Consider the following 18,821-nt stretch of genomic DNA (forward strand, 5'->3'; position numbering starts at 1 on the left):
GGTAATTCTAAGTGGGTTCTAAAGGGTAATTCTAAGTGCGTTCTGAAGGGTAATTCTCTGTGGGTTCTAAAGGGTAATTCTAAGTGCGTTCTGAAGGGTAATTCTAAGTGGGTTCTAAAGGGTAATTATAAATGGGTTCTAAAGGGTAATTCTAAGTGGATTCTCAAGGGTAATTCTAAATGGGTTCTAAAGGGTAATTCCAAGTGGGTTCTATAGGGTAATTCTAAGTGGGTTACAAAGGGTTATTCTAAGTGGGTTCTAAAGGGTAATTCTAAGTCGGTTCTAAAGGGTAATTATAAATGGGTTCTAAAGGGTAATTCTAAGTGGATTCTCAAGGGTAATTCTAAATGGGTTCTAAAGGGTAATTCTAAATGGGTTCTAAAGGGTAATTCTAAGTGTGTTCTATAGGGTAATTCTAAGTGGGTTACAAAGGGTAATTCTATGTGGGTTCTAAAGGGTAATTCTGAGTGGGAGGTTCTAAAGGGTAATTCTAAGTGGGTTCTAAAGGGTAATTCTAAGTAGGTTCTAAAGGGTAATTCGAAGTGGGTTCTAAAGGGTAATTCTAAGTGGGTTCTAAAGGGTAATTCTAAGTGGGTTCTAAAGGGTAATTCTAAGTAAGTTCTAAAGGGTAATTCTAAGTGGGTTATAAAGGGTAATTCTGAGTGGGTTCTAAAGGGTAATTCGAAGTGGGTTCTAAAGGGTAATTCTAAGTGGGTTCTAAAGGGTCATTCTAAGTAGGTTCTAAAGGGTAATTCTAAGTAAGTTCTAAAGGGTAATTCTAAGTGGGTTATAAAGGGTAATTCTAAGTGGGTTATAAAGGGTAATTCTAAGTGGGTTCTAAAGGGTAATTCTAAGTGGGTTCTAAAGGGTAATTCTAAGTGGGTTATAAAGGGTAATTCTAAGTGGGTTCTAAAGGGTAATTCTAAGTGGGTTATAAAGGGTAATTCTAATTGGGTTCTAAAGGGTAATTCTAATTGGGTTCTAACGGGTAATTCTAATTGGGTTCTAAAGGGTAATTCTAAGTGGGTTTTAAAGGGTAATTCTGAGTGGGTTCTAAAGGGTAATTCTAAGTGGGTTCTAAAGGGTAATTCGTAGTGCGTTCTGGAGGGTAATTCTAAGTGGGTTCTAAAGGGTAATTCTCAGTGGGTTAGAAAGGGTAATTCTAAGTGGGTTACAATGGGTAATTCTAAGTGCGTTCTAGAGGGTAATTCTGAGTGGGTTTTTCAGGGTAATTTTAAGTGGATTCTAAAGGGTAATTCTAAGGGATCTAAAGGGTAATTCTAAGTGCGTTTTAAAGGATAATTATAAGTAGGTTCTAAAGGGTAATTCTAAGGGATCTAAAGGGTAATTCTAAGTGCGTTTTAAAGGATAATTATAAGTAGGTTCTAAAGGGTAATTCTAAGTGGGTTCTAAAGGGTAATTATTCAACAAGTACAACGCTTGATCTGATCAGTATGAATAAAACAAAAATTCCTCTGCAACTGTTAGACCGATGGATACGACATTTTCACCATGGGAGCTCCTCCTCATGTAGAATAATTTAATGATAATCATGACGTCATAGGTCATGTCGTACAGGCGCCATCTTGCAAAAACCGAAAAATGGTGCACCTCTATATCTCCAAAACCGCTGCATGGAAAAAATTGAAACATGGCTTATTGTAAAGAACTCCATATGGGGAGGGGAATAGGTGTTGTTAACGATGACGTCATTGGTGCCATAATTATGACGTCATAATTCGACAGGGACAATGCTTAGTCTGATCAGTTTGAAATTTATTGAGCGTGATCTATGCAACAATTATATTCGAGAATATAAATTTATGATGCCTTCGTTCACGTGGTCTGGCAGCCATATTGGATCAAAGAAAAAAAATGTTCAAAAAAAGAAGAGTTGGCTTGCAACAAGTGGACTGCGCAGAGTAGGTATTCTATGAATACCATCTAGTTTTATTGTGGAAATTGCATCGATAGACTGTCAGAATTGCCTGGAAATACACACACTCTTCTCTGAGGTGTCTAGCCTTGGTTTGAATCCCGTCTGACTTAGGAACTGTCATCGTGCTGTTTTGCAAGCAGGGCGATTCATCAATGTGTGTGCCATCCCTCTGATAGACATTAAGCCAGGTGTCTTGTCTGCCAGCATTAGATGGTGTATGTTAAAGGTCCCACTTTGTCCTGCACAAAGAGTAGGCTAGTTAGCTATTGCCACCACCCTGCACAAAATACAAATTCCCACCCTGAGTGACTGATGGGAAGGCAATGACAAACCACCATAATCCTTTCCCAGGAACTGCTTGTGGAGGCCTAGCACATCCCTTGGCCGCTGCCCAAGAACTGCTGGGCCAGTGCCCACACTCTGTCCATCATATGGTACATTGATGATAATGAAAGGCCATCAATTGATGCCCTCTGCTCTCTTTGTTTCACTTATAATCCATTGCAACGATTAGGAATAGGTGAGTCGTCTGCCTAATGTTGGAGATCCACCTTTACTTCTGTTGTGATTGGTACTACGTACTGCGTAGTGACGTCTGGGGGGCGTGGCTTCGGTGGTTGCTGGGGGCTCATCCTGATGGCCGTGTGTTCTGTGAGAGCTTGGTATCATCTTTAATAAACAACTTGATTGAAGGAGAGTCCTGAACTTACTACATGATGGCAGCGCGGGATCGTGAAGATCAACAAGCAGTTTGACTTTTGGTCTTGTTTTTCTTGGAGGATTACCACGGCGGCACGTTCCATGTTTTTTCAACATGGCGAAGTTCCCGACAATGGGCTGGTCCAGCTCGGAGCTGGCGGAGACTTTCAAGTTGTTCAAGCAACGAATGAACTTGGTGCTGTTGGACGAGGGCATCGATGCTAAAGCCAGACAGGCCATCAAGATTCACATTGCTGTGGGAGACGAAGGACTGCGGCGGATCAATGCATCGACTCTGAGTGAGGATGATAAAAAGGATCCGGATAAATTATATAAATTATTCGAGGATCAGTTGGACATTCATGTAAACTTTCGGATTCACCGGCTGGAAATGATGAGATTCCGACAGCAAGAAGGAGAGTCCATTGATGATTTCGTCAACCGATGCCGACGGAGGGGAAGGTTGTGCAATTTCTCCGAAGCAGAACTCTCAGAACGGATTATCGAGTTGATTGTTGCGAGCACCCCACATGATGATTTTCAGAAGCATCTGCTCGACCAGGAGGTCGGGTACGACATGGACCTGGTTTTACGTGAGGGACGCAAGTACGAAGCAATGGTAATCGGAAAGCAGGCCATCCAGAAGATGGAAGGGCCTTCATCGTCTGTGAATGCCATGACACATCGACAAAAGTGCAAAAAGTGTGGACTATCACATCCACCACGGAACTGTCCAGCATACAATGATTATTGTAAGTATTGTGGTGAACTGGGACACTGGGCCCGTTGTTGTGAAAATCCCAAACGAAGCACGAGATATGCTGATGGATATGAGTGGAGCCGCCGTCCTGCAATGGGTGGAAGAGGCCGTCGAGTCAGCAGAAGCAAGTTGAGAGGTATGCTTCGGGGAAGTAACAATAATGGGACCTTGGTGAATGAAGTGTCGGGGTATTTTACTGAAGGCGATGATGACAGTTACGAAAGTGACACTGACACATATGAACACACCAAGCCATTTCACATGATCAGGGTATCTGCACTGTGTATGAAGAAGACGAGGGATGAAGTGTACACATTGTTGAACATTGTATGCCCTGACATGAAAGGTGTACACAAACTGCAGTTGGAGGTGGATACAGGTGCGTCGGGGAATACTTTACCAAAGCGTATTGTGAAGGACATGTATGGAAACAAATGGATGTCAAAACTGACTCCGCTTGGTGGGACCAAGCTCACTGCTTACAATGGCAGTGAGATCAAGTGCCACGGAATCCTCAAGCTCTTGTGTCGATATAAAGACTCAGATTGGTTCAAGTACAGGTTATATGTGGTTGAAGTACCTGGACCTGGAGTCCTTGGACTACCAGCGTGTGAACGGCTCAACATCGTCACCAAAAACAGAATTGCTGGACAACGGAGGACATTGCTGAAGGCTGCACCTCCAGCATCAAGGATTCCGAAACCAATGCGCCACAAGGAACAGGCCTAAGAGGTGAATTCCGTGGATGATTTGAAAAGGCTGTTCCCGGACAGGTTTGACGGCATTGGGAATTTTAAAGGAAAAGTGAGGCTTCATCTAAAGCCTGATGCAAAGGCATCGATTGATGCACCAAGGAAGTGTAGTGTTCACATCAAAGGGACGTTGAAGGAGGAACTAATGAAAATGGAAAAACAGGGTATCATCAGGAGAGTGGACTATCATACGGATTGCTGTTCTTCCATCTGTAATAGTGTAAAGAAAGATGGGAGCTTAAGAGTATGTCTCGATCCGAAACGCCTGAACTCTTGGCTGAAGAGGTGTCCACGTAAAATACCGACATTAGACGAGCTGAACTTAGAATTTGCTGACGCCACAATATTCTCAAAATTAGATGCTGTGCATCTGGATGAGGAAAGCCAGGATTTGACCACATTCCGCACACCTTTCGGGCGCCGGTGCTTCAAGAGATTGCCTTTTGGGTTATGTGTCAGCCAGGATCTGTTCCAGCAAGCCATGGACCGCATACTCGAGCAAGCACCAGGCTGTATTGGTATCTCTGATGATGTGGCGGTATCAGGACGAACTGAAGAGGAGCATGATCGTAATCTTCTGAACCTGATCTCTGTCACCACATATTCCCCACTTTGCGGATAAGGTGGCACCCCTCTGAGATTTACTGAAGAATGGAGTGCCATTCATGTGGCAGGAAGACCATCAGTTTGCATTTGAGCAACTGAAACAGAGTGTTGATGCAGATGCCTGTCCAACATACTATCATCATGACAAGGAGACAGTTTTGGAAGTAGATGCATCACAGAAGGGACTGGGTGCATGCCTTGTGCAGGATGCCTGTTGCTTTTGCGTCACGAACTCTGACACCCACTCAGTCTGCATATTCAAACATTGAACGAGAAACCCTGGCCCTTGTTGCTGGCATACAGAAGTTCCATACTTACATGTTTGGGAAACGCTTCAAGGTATACACAGACCACAAACCATTGGTCATGATCATCAGCAAACCGCTTACAAGCACCCCTCCACAGCTCCAGTGCCTTCTTGTGAAAATCCAATGCTACGATTTTGATCTGGAGTATAAGGCTGGCCGTGAGATGATGCTATCGGACACACTGTCGAGGCTACCGAACCCAGAGAACAATCAGGAACTGCATTTGGACACACGTGTAGATGGTATTGAGCTTGATGATGTGGATGATCATCATCGCTTTGACCTCATTGATTTCAGCTCAAGGAAACAGGTCCAACTCAGAGAGTGTGGAAAGGCTGATAGAACCTTTCGAGCATTGCAGCAGGTTGTTCATCAAGGGTGGCCTACTAGGATAACAGAGCTGCCGTTGGACCTATGTCCATACTGGCCATACCGTGATGAAATTGGTATTTGTGACGGGGTTCTATTCAAAGGTCGACTGGTACTAATTCCAGAGCAGTTACGTAAGGATATCCTCGACCAGCTCCATGAGGCACACTGCACATGGGGATCGAAAAGACAAATTGTCTAGTACACAAATGTGTTTACTGGCCAAGCATATATCTGGACATTGAGGGAGTTGTCAGTACATGTAAGGCATGTCAAGAGAACCAATCAGAACAAAGGCGTGAGGCTATGATAGCTCATGAGATACCAGCGGTACCATGGACAAAGGTAGCCAGTGATATGTGTGAGCTACATGGGCAGACCTACCTCTTGGTGACGGATTATTACACCAAGTACCCAGTTGTGAAGAGAATGGAATACACGACGAGCAGTGCAGTAGCCAAGGTCACATCTGAATGTTTCAGTATGTTCGGCCCACCTCTGGAGATCATATCGGACAATGGACCTCAATATGTGGGTAAGCCGTACCATGATATGTGTACCAAATGGAATGTAAAACACACGACAACATCGCCGAGGTATCCACGCAGTCATGGATTGATTGAGAGACAAGTTCAAACAGTGAAGAACATGATCAAAAAGTGTATTAGATCAGGGAGTGACATAGATATTACACTGCAACACCTGAGGTGCACACCTGTAGATTCCCACCTCCCAAGTCCAAGCAAAATGCTGTTCAACCGGCCTATATGCACCAACCTACCAAGCCGTCTGTTGGTTCCTGCACAACAAAGGCATCAGGAAATTCAGGTACAATTGAAGGAACGTGGAGACCCGATGGCGAAGCAATTCAACAGAACGGCTGGGCCAGAATTACCTGAATTGGCTATTGGACATCGGGTTCGGATTCTGAACAAGGACACGCACCAATGGTACCCCGGGAAAGTTGTGGCTTGCAGTAATGAACCCCGCTCGTATATAGTACAGATGCCTAACGGGACGCGTCTTCGAAGAACCAGGGCACACTTGCGTGAACTTCATCCACCCGATTGTGGCGCCAATTGGAAGGACGAACCGACCCAACCAGCACATCAAAGTCTACCAACTGCTCGACACGTACATTTCAACAACGACGCTTCAGCAATGGAAACTAATGGCTGCTCCAGCTCCAAGGATGACGAGAGTGCTGAGACAACAAGGCCGGACAACTCTCCGTACTCGACCAGATCAGGCCGTGTGATTCGAAAACCATTGAGATACCGTGATGGTGAATAACGACCATCAGAAATCAGCCCTTGTAATGTTGGTGCAGAGACGATGGATGCGTTGATTGGAATGATTCTGTGTTTTCTGTGTTTTAGCGAATCATATTGAGCAGTAATTACATTTTGGTTAAGAGTTATCACTAACCCCAGATCCCATCTATGTGTGGTTCAAGTTGTGTCTGATTGTGTTTATTATTTTGATTTAGTTTAGTCGTGTTTTGTTGCATACAAACATAATAATTTCAATGAAAAGGAGATGTTGTGATTGGTACTACGTACTGCGTAGTGACGTCTGGGGGCGTGGCTTCGGTGGTTGCTGGCGGCTCGTCATGATGGCCGTATGCTCTGTGAGAGCTTGGTATCGTCTTTAATAAACAACTTGATTGAAGGAGAGTCCTGAACTTACTACAACTTCCTTTTATAATGGAAGAGGGTTGTGTACCATTGTTGGAGGAAGGAGCCATCAAACTTCATAAAGTCGATACAGCTCACTCAATAGCCGGCTTAAAATACCAACCTACCAATCGGTACATTGATTCATATAAAGAAGGAAAAGAGAAGAAGAGTACGTTACAAAGGGTATGTAAAGCAATGAAGGAAACCTTTAGATTATTTCGTTATTTGTTTGAAACGCTGTGTGAAAAGAGCGAGATCCGTGTATCGCTCTCTCTCTCTCTCTCTCTCTCTCTCTCTCTCTCTCTCTCTCTCTCTCCCACACTACCCCATCCCCCCCTCTCTCTCTTTCCCCCACTACCCCCATCCTCCCCCCCCAACCCCCCCCCTCTCTGCCTCTCTCTCTGCCTCTCTCTCTCTCTCTGCCTCTCTCTGCCTCTCTCTCTCTCTCCCTCTCCCTCTCCTTCTCTCTCTCTCTGCCTCTCTCTCTTTGCCTCTCTCTCTCTGCCTCTCTCTCTTTACCTCTCTCTCTTTACCTCTCTCTCTCTCTGCCACTCTCTGCCTCCCTCTCTCTCTCTCTCTCTCTCTCTCTGCCTCTCTCTCTCTCTGCCTCTCTCTCTCTGCCTCTCTCTCTCTGCCTCTCTCTCTCTCTCTCTCTCTTTCTCTCTTTCTCTCTTTCTCTCTTTCTCTCTCTGAGTCTATTCAGGCCGGCGATGACCACTAAACATCCTCATATTATGGGTTTATTGAAAGGTGTGTCATCCTGTCAATTGCATTTTTTGTCAAAATTACCACATAATTCATTATCCAGGATAGTGGAGGATTTTCCATGAATTGAGGATGGAAATTGTGCATGGCTTAATATGGATGCGTGTCTTGCAGACATGGAAGCAGGAGTGCCTCTCAAGGGATCGGATTCCACCTGTGTGCAGGTAATCTATATGTGCAAATTTATGTGCTCAGTAGTTGTTTTCACCCCTCAGCCTAAATTGGGCTAAGGGGTATTGTCGTCACGGGCGTCGTCCGGGCGTCCGGGTGTCCATCAACTTTTTTTTTTTTTTTTTTTGTATACAAGATCGAGGCTCGTGAAAGAGCTAACATTAATCACCCAAAAACGCAAACCGACACATAAAACACAAAAAATAAGGGGAGCGGTAGATAAGATGGGGAGAGAGGGGGATGACACAAACACAACATTTGAGAGCAGGGACATCGGGAGAAATGTTTTAGAAGGAGGGATTGGGGGGAGGTGGGAGAGGTATAAAACATATGAACACTGCAAGGACTCTGGGGTGAATTAGCGGGGGTAGAAAAGATCAAGGTTTTGTATGGGGGAAGATAAGAGATGGTGGTGAACAGCTGTTTTAAAGACCTGGAGGGAGGAGTGGGATTGAAGGGAGTGTGGGAGTTTGTTCCAGAGGCGGGAGAAAAGGGGAATGAAAGAGTGAAGGTGAGCAGAGAGCCTAGATTTTGGAAGTTTAACCATAAGAGGATTGCAGGCAGATCTTGTGCGACCTGAAGGAATATTGGGGGGACAGAGCACAGAGAGAGCTGGGGGAGCAAGGCTGGAGAGGAGTGGGTAGCAGACAGAAAGATCACCAACCTGCCTGCGGTGAGTGAGTGAAAGGCCCTCGGAGTTAACTTCATCGCAGAGGAGATTACAATGATTCTGAAAGCTTTGGTTTCAAAAGCGTGAAGCCGAGCAAGGTGTGAGGCAGGAGCACCAGCCGAGAGGGGGGAAAAGTATTCCATTGAGCTGCGGATGAAAGCCTTGAATGTGGTGAGGAGCTCAGGTGTGACAAGGAAGGACTTCGCACGACGGAGGATGCCCAGTCGGCGACTGGCTTTGGAGGCCAGCTTGGAAATGTGGTTTTCCCAAGAAAGATCATGGCAGATAATGAGACCCAAAAGCTTGAGCGACAGAACTTCTTGGAGAGGATTGTTGAGAAAGTAGATGGGAGGGTTTTCCAGTCGGTCCTTTCGGAGAGACATTGTCAGAGTGTGAGATTTGTCAGGAATGAAAGACATGTTCCACTTGTTTGACCAGTCTGTGATTTTGGCCAGGCCTGCAGAGAGTGAGGACGCTGCAGACTGCCGATCTGAGGGATGAGGAATGGATCGGCAGATAGTGGAGTCATCAGCAAAGAGATAGAGAGGATTTTCCCGAGAGTCGGAGAGATCATTGATGAAGACCAGAAATAGCACAGGGCCCAGAACACTACCTTGGGGAACTCCAGCCAGAACAGGAAGGGGAGATGAGAGAAATCTATTCAGGGCCACACGTTGCCTACGACCAGAGAGGAAGTCCGCAAGCCATGAGTGGAGATTTACTTGGATACCATAGGAGGAGAGTTTGGTGAGCAAAGCTGGGTGTCAGACCGTATCGAAGGCACGTGATATGTCATGTGAGACAGCTCTGATTTCCTGTTTGGCATTGAGGACCTCCATCCATTGTTGAGACAGCAGAAGCAGCATGTCCAGAGTAGAGTGACCAGGTCTGAATCCAAATTGATCATCAGAGATCAAGCCATTGGAGAAGAGGAAGGATTTGATATCCGAAGCAATGATGGATTCCATTATTTTGCTGATAATTGGAAGAAGGCTGATTGGTCTGTTGTTGCAAGGATCTGTTTTTGCACCTTTTTGTGTAAAGCGGTAATGTTTGCTGATTTCCAAGATGCTCGCAGTTGACCTTGAGCAAATGAGAGGGTGAAAAGAACAGAGAGAGGGTGAGATAGAGCAGCAGAGCAGGATTATAGGACCCGTGGGCTGATGCCGTCCGGTCCAGTTGCAGAATCAGAGTTGAGGTTTGACAAAAACTTCTCCACCTTGTCAGGAGAGAAGGACACAGAGTCCAGGAGCAGTTGGGTTCGACTGGGAAAGGTGGGAACAGAGAGAGATGGGTTTGGGACACAAGATTTTGAGGCAAACACAGAGTTGAGGCATTCGGCTTTGTCACGTGCGGTGTCAACTGTGTAGCCATTTGAGGTAAGTGAGGGGATGGAGGGGGAACAAACACCAGAAACGGATTTGACCAGACGCCACCAGGATTTGGAGGAAAGAGACAGGTTTGAGAGTTCAACCTTGAGTGTGGAGAGATAGTGCTTCCTGGCACTCCTGAGGGTAGACACACACTTGTTCCGAGCTTGGTGGAAGGAACTGAGATTGCCTTCAGTTGGATTTGCCTTCCAAGAGGCAAAGGCAAGTTGTTTCAGGGCAACTGCCTCACCACAAGATTCAGTGTACCATGGACGGTAGGAAGGTTAAGACAACTGAAGACGAGATGGGATAAATCTGTGCATGAGAGAGAGCAGTTTGCTTTGGAAGAATTCACAGGAAGAATTGATGTCAGAGGCAGTAGAGATGGGAGACCAGTCCAGATGATTGATGGCTTCTTGCAGACCATGCCAGTCGGCCTGAGTGAAATGCCAGACTCGTCGGCGCTGAGGAGGCTCAGAGAATGTCCAGAGAGATGTCCATTTTAACAAGTACATGATCAGAAGAACCGATTGGAGCAGAAGAAGAGCAGCAGACATTTGCAGGGAAGTTATTCATAACAAGTCCAGAAGAGAAGATACACCATTGTCTGAGATCCGGGTCAGGAAATTGACAGATTGTGTCGGTCCCAATGAGTCACAGAAGTCCTTTGCTGAGGTGCCATGGCTGGTGAGAGATGAACCCACACCCAGCCAGCTGGCATGATGACAGATGAAGTCGCCACATATGAGGAAGAGAGAGTTTGGATGAGTTGATAGAAGTTTGTCCATGTTGTCCGACAGCGAAATGGAAATGGAGTCATCACAGTTTGGAGGACGGTACAGAACACATACAGTCAAGTGAAAAAGTAAGTACACCCCATGTAAAGTTTTGACTTTTTCAACATATTTCAACATACAGCTATTTGATCTTCATTTCAACAATATTGATAGATAAAGGTGATATAATATAACAAATATCTTGAAACATTTACATATTGTAGTCCATTGTATAATTTAAATAAACACAAATGCAAATTTTGCATGTGGAAAAAGTAAGTACACCCCTACATTTATCACTACTTCAAATATCTAAAATTAGAATCAGGTGCACCAGCTCAGGTGCAAATGATTAGAACATCATGAGAGAGGATCTTGGAGGAACCTGTCTTATTTAAACCTCAGACATTTCGTTTGGTTTGCTCTTTGTTGTTGAACTGTGCGGCGTCACCATGCCTAGATCAAAAGAGACCTCTGATGCCTTCAGAAAGAAGGTTATAGATGCCAACGAGTCTGGGAAGGGAATTAAAAAGATCTCCAAACAATTTGAAATCAATCATTCGACTGTCCGGAAGATCATCTACAAGTGGAGAAGATTCCAAACAACTGCCAACTTGTTCAGGCCAGGCCGCCCAGCAAGTTCAGCCCGAGAGCAGACCGCAAGATGCTGAAAGAAGTCTCTAAGAACCCCAGAATGTCATCACGGAACCTACAGGTAGCTCTTGCCACTGTTGATGTCAAAGTGCACGAGTCAACTATTAGAAAGAGGCTGCACAAATTTGATCTACATGGGAGGTGTGCCAGGAGGAAACCTTTGCTGTCCAGAAAGAACATCAGGGCAAGACTAAAGTTTGCCAATGAACACCTAGGCAAAGACCAGCACTTCTAGAACAATGTGCTCTGGACAGATGAGTCAAAGGTAGAGCTATTTGGCCACAGTACCAGAAGACATGTTTGGCGAAAAGCAAAGACAGCATTTGACCACAAGACCCTGATACCAACTGTAAAGCATGGTGGTGGAAATATTCTGGTTTGGGGCAGCTTTGCTGCATCAAGGCCTGGGCAGCTCACCATCATAGAATCCACGATGAATTCTTCATTGTACCAGAGGGTGCTTGAGGATAATGTGAGGCCATCTGTCAGAAAGTTGAAGCTCAACCGAAGGTGGACCTTGCAACATGACAATGACCCTAAACATACCAGTAAATCCACCAAGGAATGGCTGAAAAGAAAGAAATGGAGGGTTCTGGAATGGCCAAGATAAAGCCTGGATCTAAATCCCATCAAGATGTTGTGGGGGGATTTGAAACGAGCTGTGCATGCAAGAAACCCCTCAAACATCGCACAGCTGAAAGAATTCTGCATGGAGGAGTGGGCAGAAATTTCTCCCAGTCGATGTCAGAGACTGGTAGACGGTTGTAAGAAACGCCTGCTTGAGGTTGTTTCTGCGAAAGGGGGCAATACCACCTATTAGAGCCAATGGTGTACTTACTTTTTCCACATGCGAAATTTGCATTTATGTTTATTTAAATTATTCAATCGATTACAAAATGTAAATGTTTCATGATATTTGTTATATTATATCACCTTTATCTATCAATGTTGTTGAAATGAAGATCAAATAGCTGTATGTTGAAATATGTTGAAAAAGTCAAAACATTTCATGGGGTGTACTTACTTTTTCCTGTGACTGTATGAACAAAAGGTGGGAGCGGAGAGAAAGCCGTAGCCAGAGGTACTCCTGGGGGTGGGGTGGAGAGAGGACAGTGCAAGGAGAGTGAGGAAGAGAGTTTTTGATAAAGATAGCAGATTAAATATGTCCGCCACTTTTGGTTTCCGTCGATTTCAAGGAAAACAGCTTGTCCGATTAAATCCACTTTTGCAGTGTGTGTTGGGGTTGAGTAGAGGAAGCTTCCTTTCTAAAATGGGTGCGTAGCGATTTTCAATATGGCCGCCACGGCAGCCATCCGGGCGTCCATCAACTTTTGGTTTCTGTCAATTTCGAGCAGAATGGCTTGTCCGAATAAATCCATTTTTGCAGTGTGTGTTGGGGTTGAGTAGAGGAAGATTCCTTCCGAAAATGGGCGCGCTGCCATTTTCAATATGGCCGCCACGGTAGCCATCTTGAAATTGGTTTACGTCAATTTTGAGCAGAACGGCTTGTCCGATTAAATGCATTTTTGCAGTGTGTGTTGGGGTTGAGTCGAGGAAGGGTCATGGGCGCGCTGCGATTTTCAATATGGCCGCCACGGCAGCCATCTTGAAATTGGTTTCCGTAAATTTCGAGCAGAACGGCTTGTCCGATTAAATCCATGTTTGCAGTGTGTGTTGGGGTTGAGTCGAGGAAGGTGGCTTTCGAAAAATGGGCGCGCTGCGATTTTCAATATGGCCGCCACGGCAGCCATCTTGAAATTGGTTTCCGTCAATTTCAAGTAGACCGGCTTGTCCGATTAAATATGGCCGCCGCAGCAGCCATCTTGAAATTGGTTTCCACCATGCATGGGCTGAGGGGTTATGCCCACTTTGCGGTGCTATTTATTTTATTTTCTCCTGGTAGGGAGAGTTCATTGGCTTTCAGTATGTAGCCAGTGATTCATAACAGACGGGAACACATTCTCAATACACAACGCGTTTATTTGTAGAAAAGGATGAGAGAAGAGAAAGCAATGGATAGGTTGCCTATAAAAACAATATGAGAGTACACTGGTGACGATCTCTTCATTACGCAAATTCAATAAATTGATACAAGTAAAGGGCTGCGATCGGAGATCACTGATGGTTCGCTGTGTGGCCAATTCATAGTAGCCAATTTGTAGCACTTGAAATTCTGTCTCATAATAACTAAAAAATGGAAAAATTGAGTAATGAAAAAATTATATGCTGTACTTGAAAAAAATTGAAATAATTAAAAGAAAAATTGAAATAATTGAATAATTAAATGATTATTGAATTTTAAAAAAACATTTTTTAATAATTTAAAATATTTTTTTAATGATTCAATAATTTAAATAAATAATAAGAAAATAATAAACAAATAATATATAATTGAAGATTGGGTAAAAATGAAATATTTTAAAAAGTAAAAATTAAAAAATGGAAAGATTTATTCAAAAAGCGGGACACCACAGACACCAAACACTTAATCCCTCCCTCCGGGAATCTTAATTACTTCAAATGAGTAATCTAAATTAACAAAATCAATTCATCAAATGCATCAAATCAAACATTAAACATTCGAGCCACTCAACAAAACGAGATGGTATTCATCGAGTACTTACCATGCGCATTTGACTTGGTTTTCTCTTCTATTTTTTAAAGGGTTTTTTCTTTGATCCAATATGGCTGCCAGACCACGTGAGCGATGGCATCATAAATTTATATTCTCTAATATAATTGTTGCGTAGATCACGCTCAATAAATTTCAAAACTGATCAGACGGAGTGTTGTCCCTGCCAAATTATGACGTCATAATTAAGGCACCAATGACGTTATCGTTAACAACACCTATTCCCCATGCGGAGTTCTTTACAATGAGCCACGTTGCAATTTTTTTCCATGGGGCAGTTTTGGAGATATAGAGGTGCAACGTTTGTTGGTTTTTCCAAGATGGTGCCTGTACCACGTGACCTATGACATCATAATTATTAGAATATTCTACAGGAGGAGGCGCTCCTGTGGTGAAAATATCGTGTCACGCGGACCAATAATTGCAGAGAAAAAAAATATTGTTTCGTTGACAGAGTTTCATCAGAGGCCTTCGAGTTCACTTCAGACATCAGAATAACCTATAAACGATGCGTGTAATGATTCCATGGCATTCACCATGCCTCAAGTGTGTCTCTGTACTCCTCTTCACCCTCACTTTCCCTCCTTGTGCACAGCAATCTCGGATTACACCCATCATGGCGAACGGTGTTGAGACGCGGCCCACATCAGCTCGCCGGACCTCTCGAGGAAGTGCATTTCCGGTATGGGCAGGCGTTCTTGTCCGTCGGTCGTGCAGCTCGGGGAGGCGAAGACAGTACTGATTGTGTAATTATAGTGGCAAGAATTGCTTATCTGAATTGCTTTTTGCATCGACTACTACTGCTACTTTAATAGTCCAAAGGCTGGAGGCCTTGCGGCCGTAAACCGAGATTGTCGCCTTTTTTCTCCGTCCAGGTCGTCATTTCGGATGGCCGACAACAGAATGCAATCTTGGCGGAAAGCATGCAGCGTGAACTTCCAATAACAAGAGTCATGGCCTTGGCGGACGTAGAGAGTGCAGCGCACGACATTCTCAACGCCAACACGATGCCCCCATTTCAGCCAACTTCACAGGATCTTGAAGGAAGAACAGCATCGAGAAATGGTGGCATGAGGCCGGACAGCAACAGCTGCATAGCCCGTTCTTAGAGACATATGGTTCGGTCGCTACGGCCATATTGAACGAGCACCGATTGATGAAAGCTCTGTATGATTTGACGCACCCACAATTATTTGAGATTTATTTGGAAGTGGCAGGTGTGAGGAGGTGCTTCGTAGAAGCTTTGTGCTGGTCCTGCTGTGGGTGATGCCCTTCCTGTCCCTCATTTCATCCTCCTATTCCCCCTCCACCTCTTCATCCCAAATCTGAACCACTTTCGTGAGGAGGCAAAATAAAAACATGAGGCTTCTCAACTGTGCTCCCTCCTCTCGAGTTGTAGACCATTACCAACCATACTCTAATTAGTTATGAAACATAGACAAGTACATTTATGAGCATAGAGTGGCATCAAAAACTTGGAATGACTTCCCTGCGGAACCACCACAGGTTTTACCGCCTTTTGGGTTTTCTTTGCCGATGAACCTCTTTACTCGAACACGGTGCTTTTCGCCCAGGTCTCTTGCCTAATTAACAGGCTGGTAGTTGTGGTGCGAGCCCGGATCCGCTGACGCTTTCCTCGTTGCTCGATGAGACGTTTTACCCGAAAGCAGCAAATCTAATATGGCCGCCAACACGCCAGCGCATCGCTGAAATGGCACCGACGTATTGTCCGATGGGAATACTGCTGCAATTATTGTGACGTTTGCTTAGGGGGTAACAGATTGGGAGCCATTTATCGTTTGCTTTCAGAAATGCAAATGGTCACATGTTCTAAACATCTCTGACGTCATAAAACACACAGTCGTATTTATGTCAAACAAGTGTACAGTCGACGATAAATGTATTTGTCCGGTGGTGTCTTTTCCTTCGTATCCGGTAAATCCCACCTAGCATTGAGAAAGTTTTGCGGGTTTTCGTCATACACGTCCGCACAACCTGAACTAACCGTAACCCACTTCCGGGGTTCAATAGGTCTGCATGCAAATAATTACTTTTCCTATCACGACTGGCTTCGGATTGGTTAGCGAGGAATCCTTGGGAGATTCAAAGTCCTTGACAATCGGAGAGCTGTGATGAGCTAGGTGTTCAATGTTGATGTTCCAGGACACATTTTCTACTGCGTGAGGTGTCCAAAATTGGATGTGCTAACTGTGCTATCCTCACTTTTGTTTTGTGATGAGGCACCTGCCAGGTGAGGATGCGTCCCGCGTCCTTCTGTGTGATTGAAGCACATTGAAAGTTTTATTTATTTATTTAGCTGAATTGCTTTTTGCATTTACTACTACCGCTACTTTAATGGCCCCATTGTCACACACCTTACCGTGGGGTCACCCGGGGAACGTTCTTGGCCCAAATGTTGGTCTACAAATAAGTTTGACCAGAGGTGCAAGAGCAGGAATTTGTAACTCGTTCAGGGTGCCAGTAATAAGTCTCTTGCTCTTCGAGAAAGACACCGTAGGATCTCTAACCTCCACCGACTGACGTGATATGGTACAGACGGTTTCTCTGGCATAATAGCCTTCCGACGGATGGCACACACGTTGATGAGTTGCCCTGCATGTGAAACAAAAGGATGACGGTTTATAGCTTGGTCGGGATTCAATTCCAGGCTAGATAGCTCAGAGGAGGGTGCAAAAGGTCTTTAGGCCATCCTACCAGCCCTAAATTGAATTGCATTTTTTGCATCATGATGTACAATGACGTGTAAGAAAAGAAAAAAAAGCTTGTTTGTTTTCCTTCCTTGAAAATCAAATTCTCTTTGGAATTTGAAATGACTTTTATGTTGCTAAATGTTCTAATGCCATTCTTGTTCGCTCCTTAAAATCAATAGTCAATGTTCTGCAGATGGACTGTCTTTACAAATACAAATCGACCACAGCATTACTCCGGTAACCTTCAACTTGAAAGTCAGAAACGCTTTAAAATGAACCACAATTGATTTGACATTTTCCTTTTAAGTCGACGAGGAATTTAACTTATCAAGGCTCGGCTGTGTAATATATTTTGCAATACCTTTTGTTTTGGGGGATTCTGAGTGAGGCAAAATCCAATTGATGGCCACTCTGTGCCAGAGGAATGGATGATTCCTACACTTCCTGGTTATGCAAATTATTTCTTGCCAAACAATGTGGCATTGTCAACTAATCGTGCATAAAGCTGGCTTTTGTTTGTTTGTTTGTGCGCACCCCATCCCTTTTAGAAACATGTAACAAGGCATTTCTTAAACGTTTTCGGTAGCTTTATCGATTTCCATCGTTAAACGGTATTGCATGTAAGAGAAGTTCAACTGCTCACCACTGATGCTATGAAGAGCCTTAGTAGAGATATATGTTGCTGTTGTTATTGACTTGTATTGTTTAAACAATGCTGTTTGTTGTGATGATTTTAACTTTGGCAAAGGCTTTATGTGTTTGTTTTCTGTATAGTCTTAGTAAATACATGATTGTTGATGTTTGATAGTTTTTACAAGGAGCATGCTTGTATAATTTTAATGGTTGCAATCAAACTGAATTCATCTGGTTGAGCATTGATACTATATAATTCAAGTTCTTTATTTTATTTGGTCGTATTTATTTATTTTGAAAACCCTGAAGGTGTTTTCTTTTATTGTGCATTTTCTTTGTCGCGACACTGGACGACAAATCTACGCAATCGTCCGCACGAGGTTGACGTGGGTTCCGCCCGAGAGACCCTCGGCGACAAGTCAATCGGAGATCGTGATGGCTGTTTCAAATCTTTTTTGGGCCTCTTAATCGAGACCAATGTCAAAACTCCGGGAATGAGCCCCCGGGAGCATTTCACTGTGAGATACTGATCCATGTTGCGGTGAGCCCCCAGGGAGCTGGTGTGATGGCTGGCTGTAGGAATCCGGTACTCGAATGCTGTACCGCGAATTTCAGATCCTCGGATCGTTGCGGAACGCGTCATAAGGTTTGGCTTATTTATGAATTATTGTGAGTGTATATAATTAATGTACGTGCTCTTTAAAACCATGTGCGAATTAGAAGTAATATTTTTCATTACCATTTATAAAGTACTCCTGGATTGGCTGTGTAGTTGTTGAAGATGTTAACTTGTCGATGAGTTCTGTCTGCAATGGGGTCTTCGACGTCTTGCCGATCTGCGTGTGCCTCATTCAATGCAATTTTCATGTTTGTACTCCTTACAACTTTCATCACATGCATTCATGTTTGCTTCGTTCTCACCGTATTTATGTGACAAAGGGAATTGATGGCATAGCGACGCTTTTGTTTGACAGCAACATTCACAAACGTGGTTTGTTCAAACGAGGATGGTCCTTTTCGCACTGTGGCTTTTCACTTTGTTTTCCACTTTTATTGTGAAATGGAACGTCTTTTGTGCACTTTTAACGGGAATAAATTCCAACGGTATACTTTACTGCTCTGCATCGCTTTGTTCTGGCGAGGTGAGCGAGTATATCGACTTGCAAATGCCAGAAGGTGATGCTGCATCTCGAAGTACGCCTTCCATGGGATGCAGATGTTAAGCGGACTCTTTATGGATACTTCAATGGCCCAATTACTCATCTTCTTGATGAAGCATACCTGCATACTTCTAATTACCTTGTATCAGTAGACCCACCCTAACTGA

The 18,821-nt window shown here is 44.1% G+C and overlaps 1 protein-coding gene across 2 annotated transcripts in view; it reads left to right on the forward strand.

The window, feature by feature from the left end:
- Window positions 1–18,608, forward strand: part of LOC137416337 (voltage-dependent L-type calcium channel subunit alpha-1D-like) — a 476,095-nt gene extending 457,487 nt beyond the window's left edge. For both annotated transcript variants that reach the window (XM_068101884.2, XM_068101890.2), the window contains exons 42-44: window positions 7,992–8,041; window positions 14,746–14,832; window positions 15,026–18,608. In XM_068101884.2, coding sequence (XP_067957985.2) covers window positions 7,992–8,041; window positions 14,746–14,832; window positions 15,026–15,259 — 371 coding nt within the window. In that variant the 3' untranslated portion in view covers window positions 15,260–18,608. The remainder of the gene's footprint in view (window positions 1–7,991; window positions 8,042–14,745; window positions 14,833–15,025) is intronic.
- The last annotated feature ends 213 nt before the right edge of the window (window positions 18,609–18,821 follow it).

Source organism: Myxine glutinosa, chromosome 1 (genome assembly GCF_964187855.1).
Source record: "Myxine glutinosa chromosome 1, kmMyxGlut1.1, whole genome shotgun sequence".
Classification (NCBI taxonomy): Eukaryota; Metazoa; Chordata; class Myxini; order Myxiniformes; family Myxinidae; genus Myxine; species Myxine glutinosa.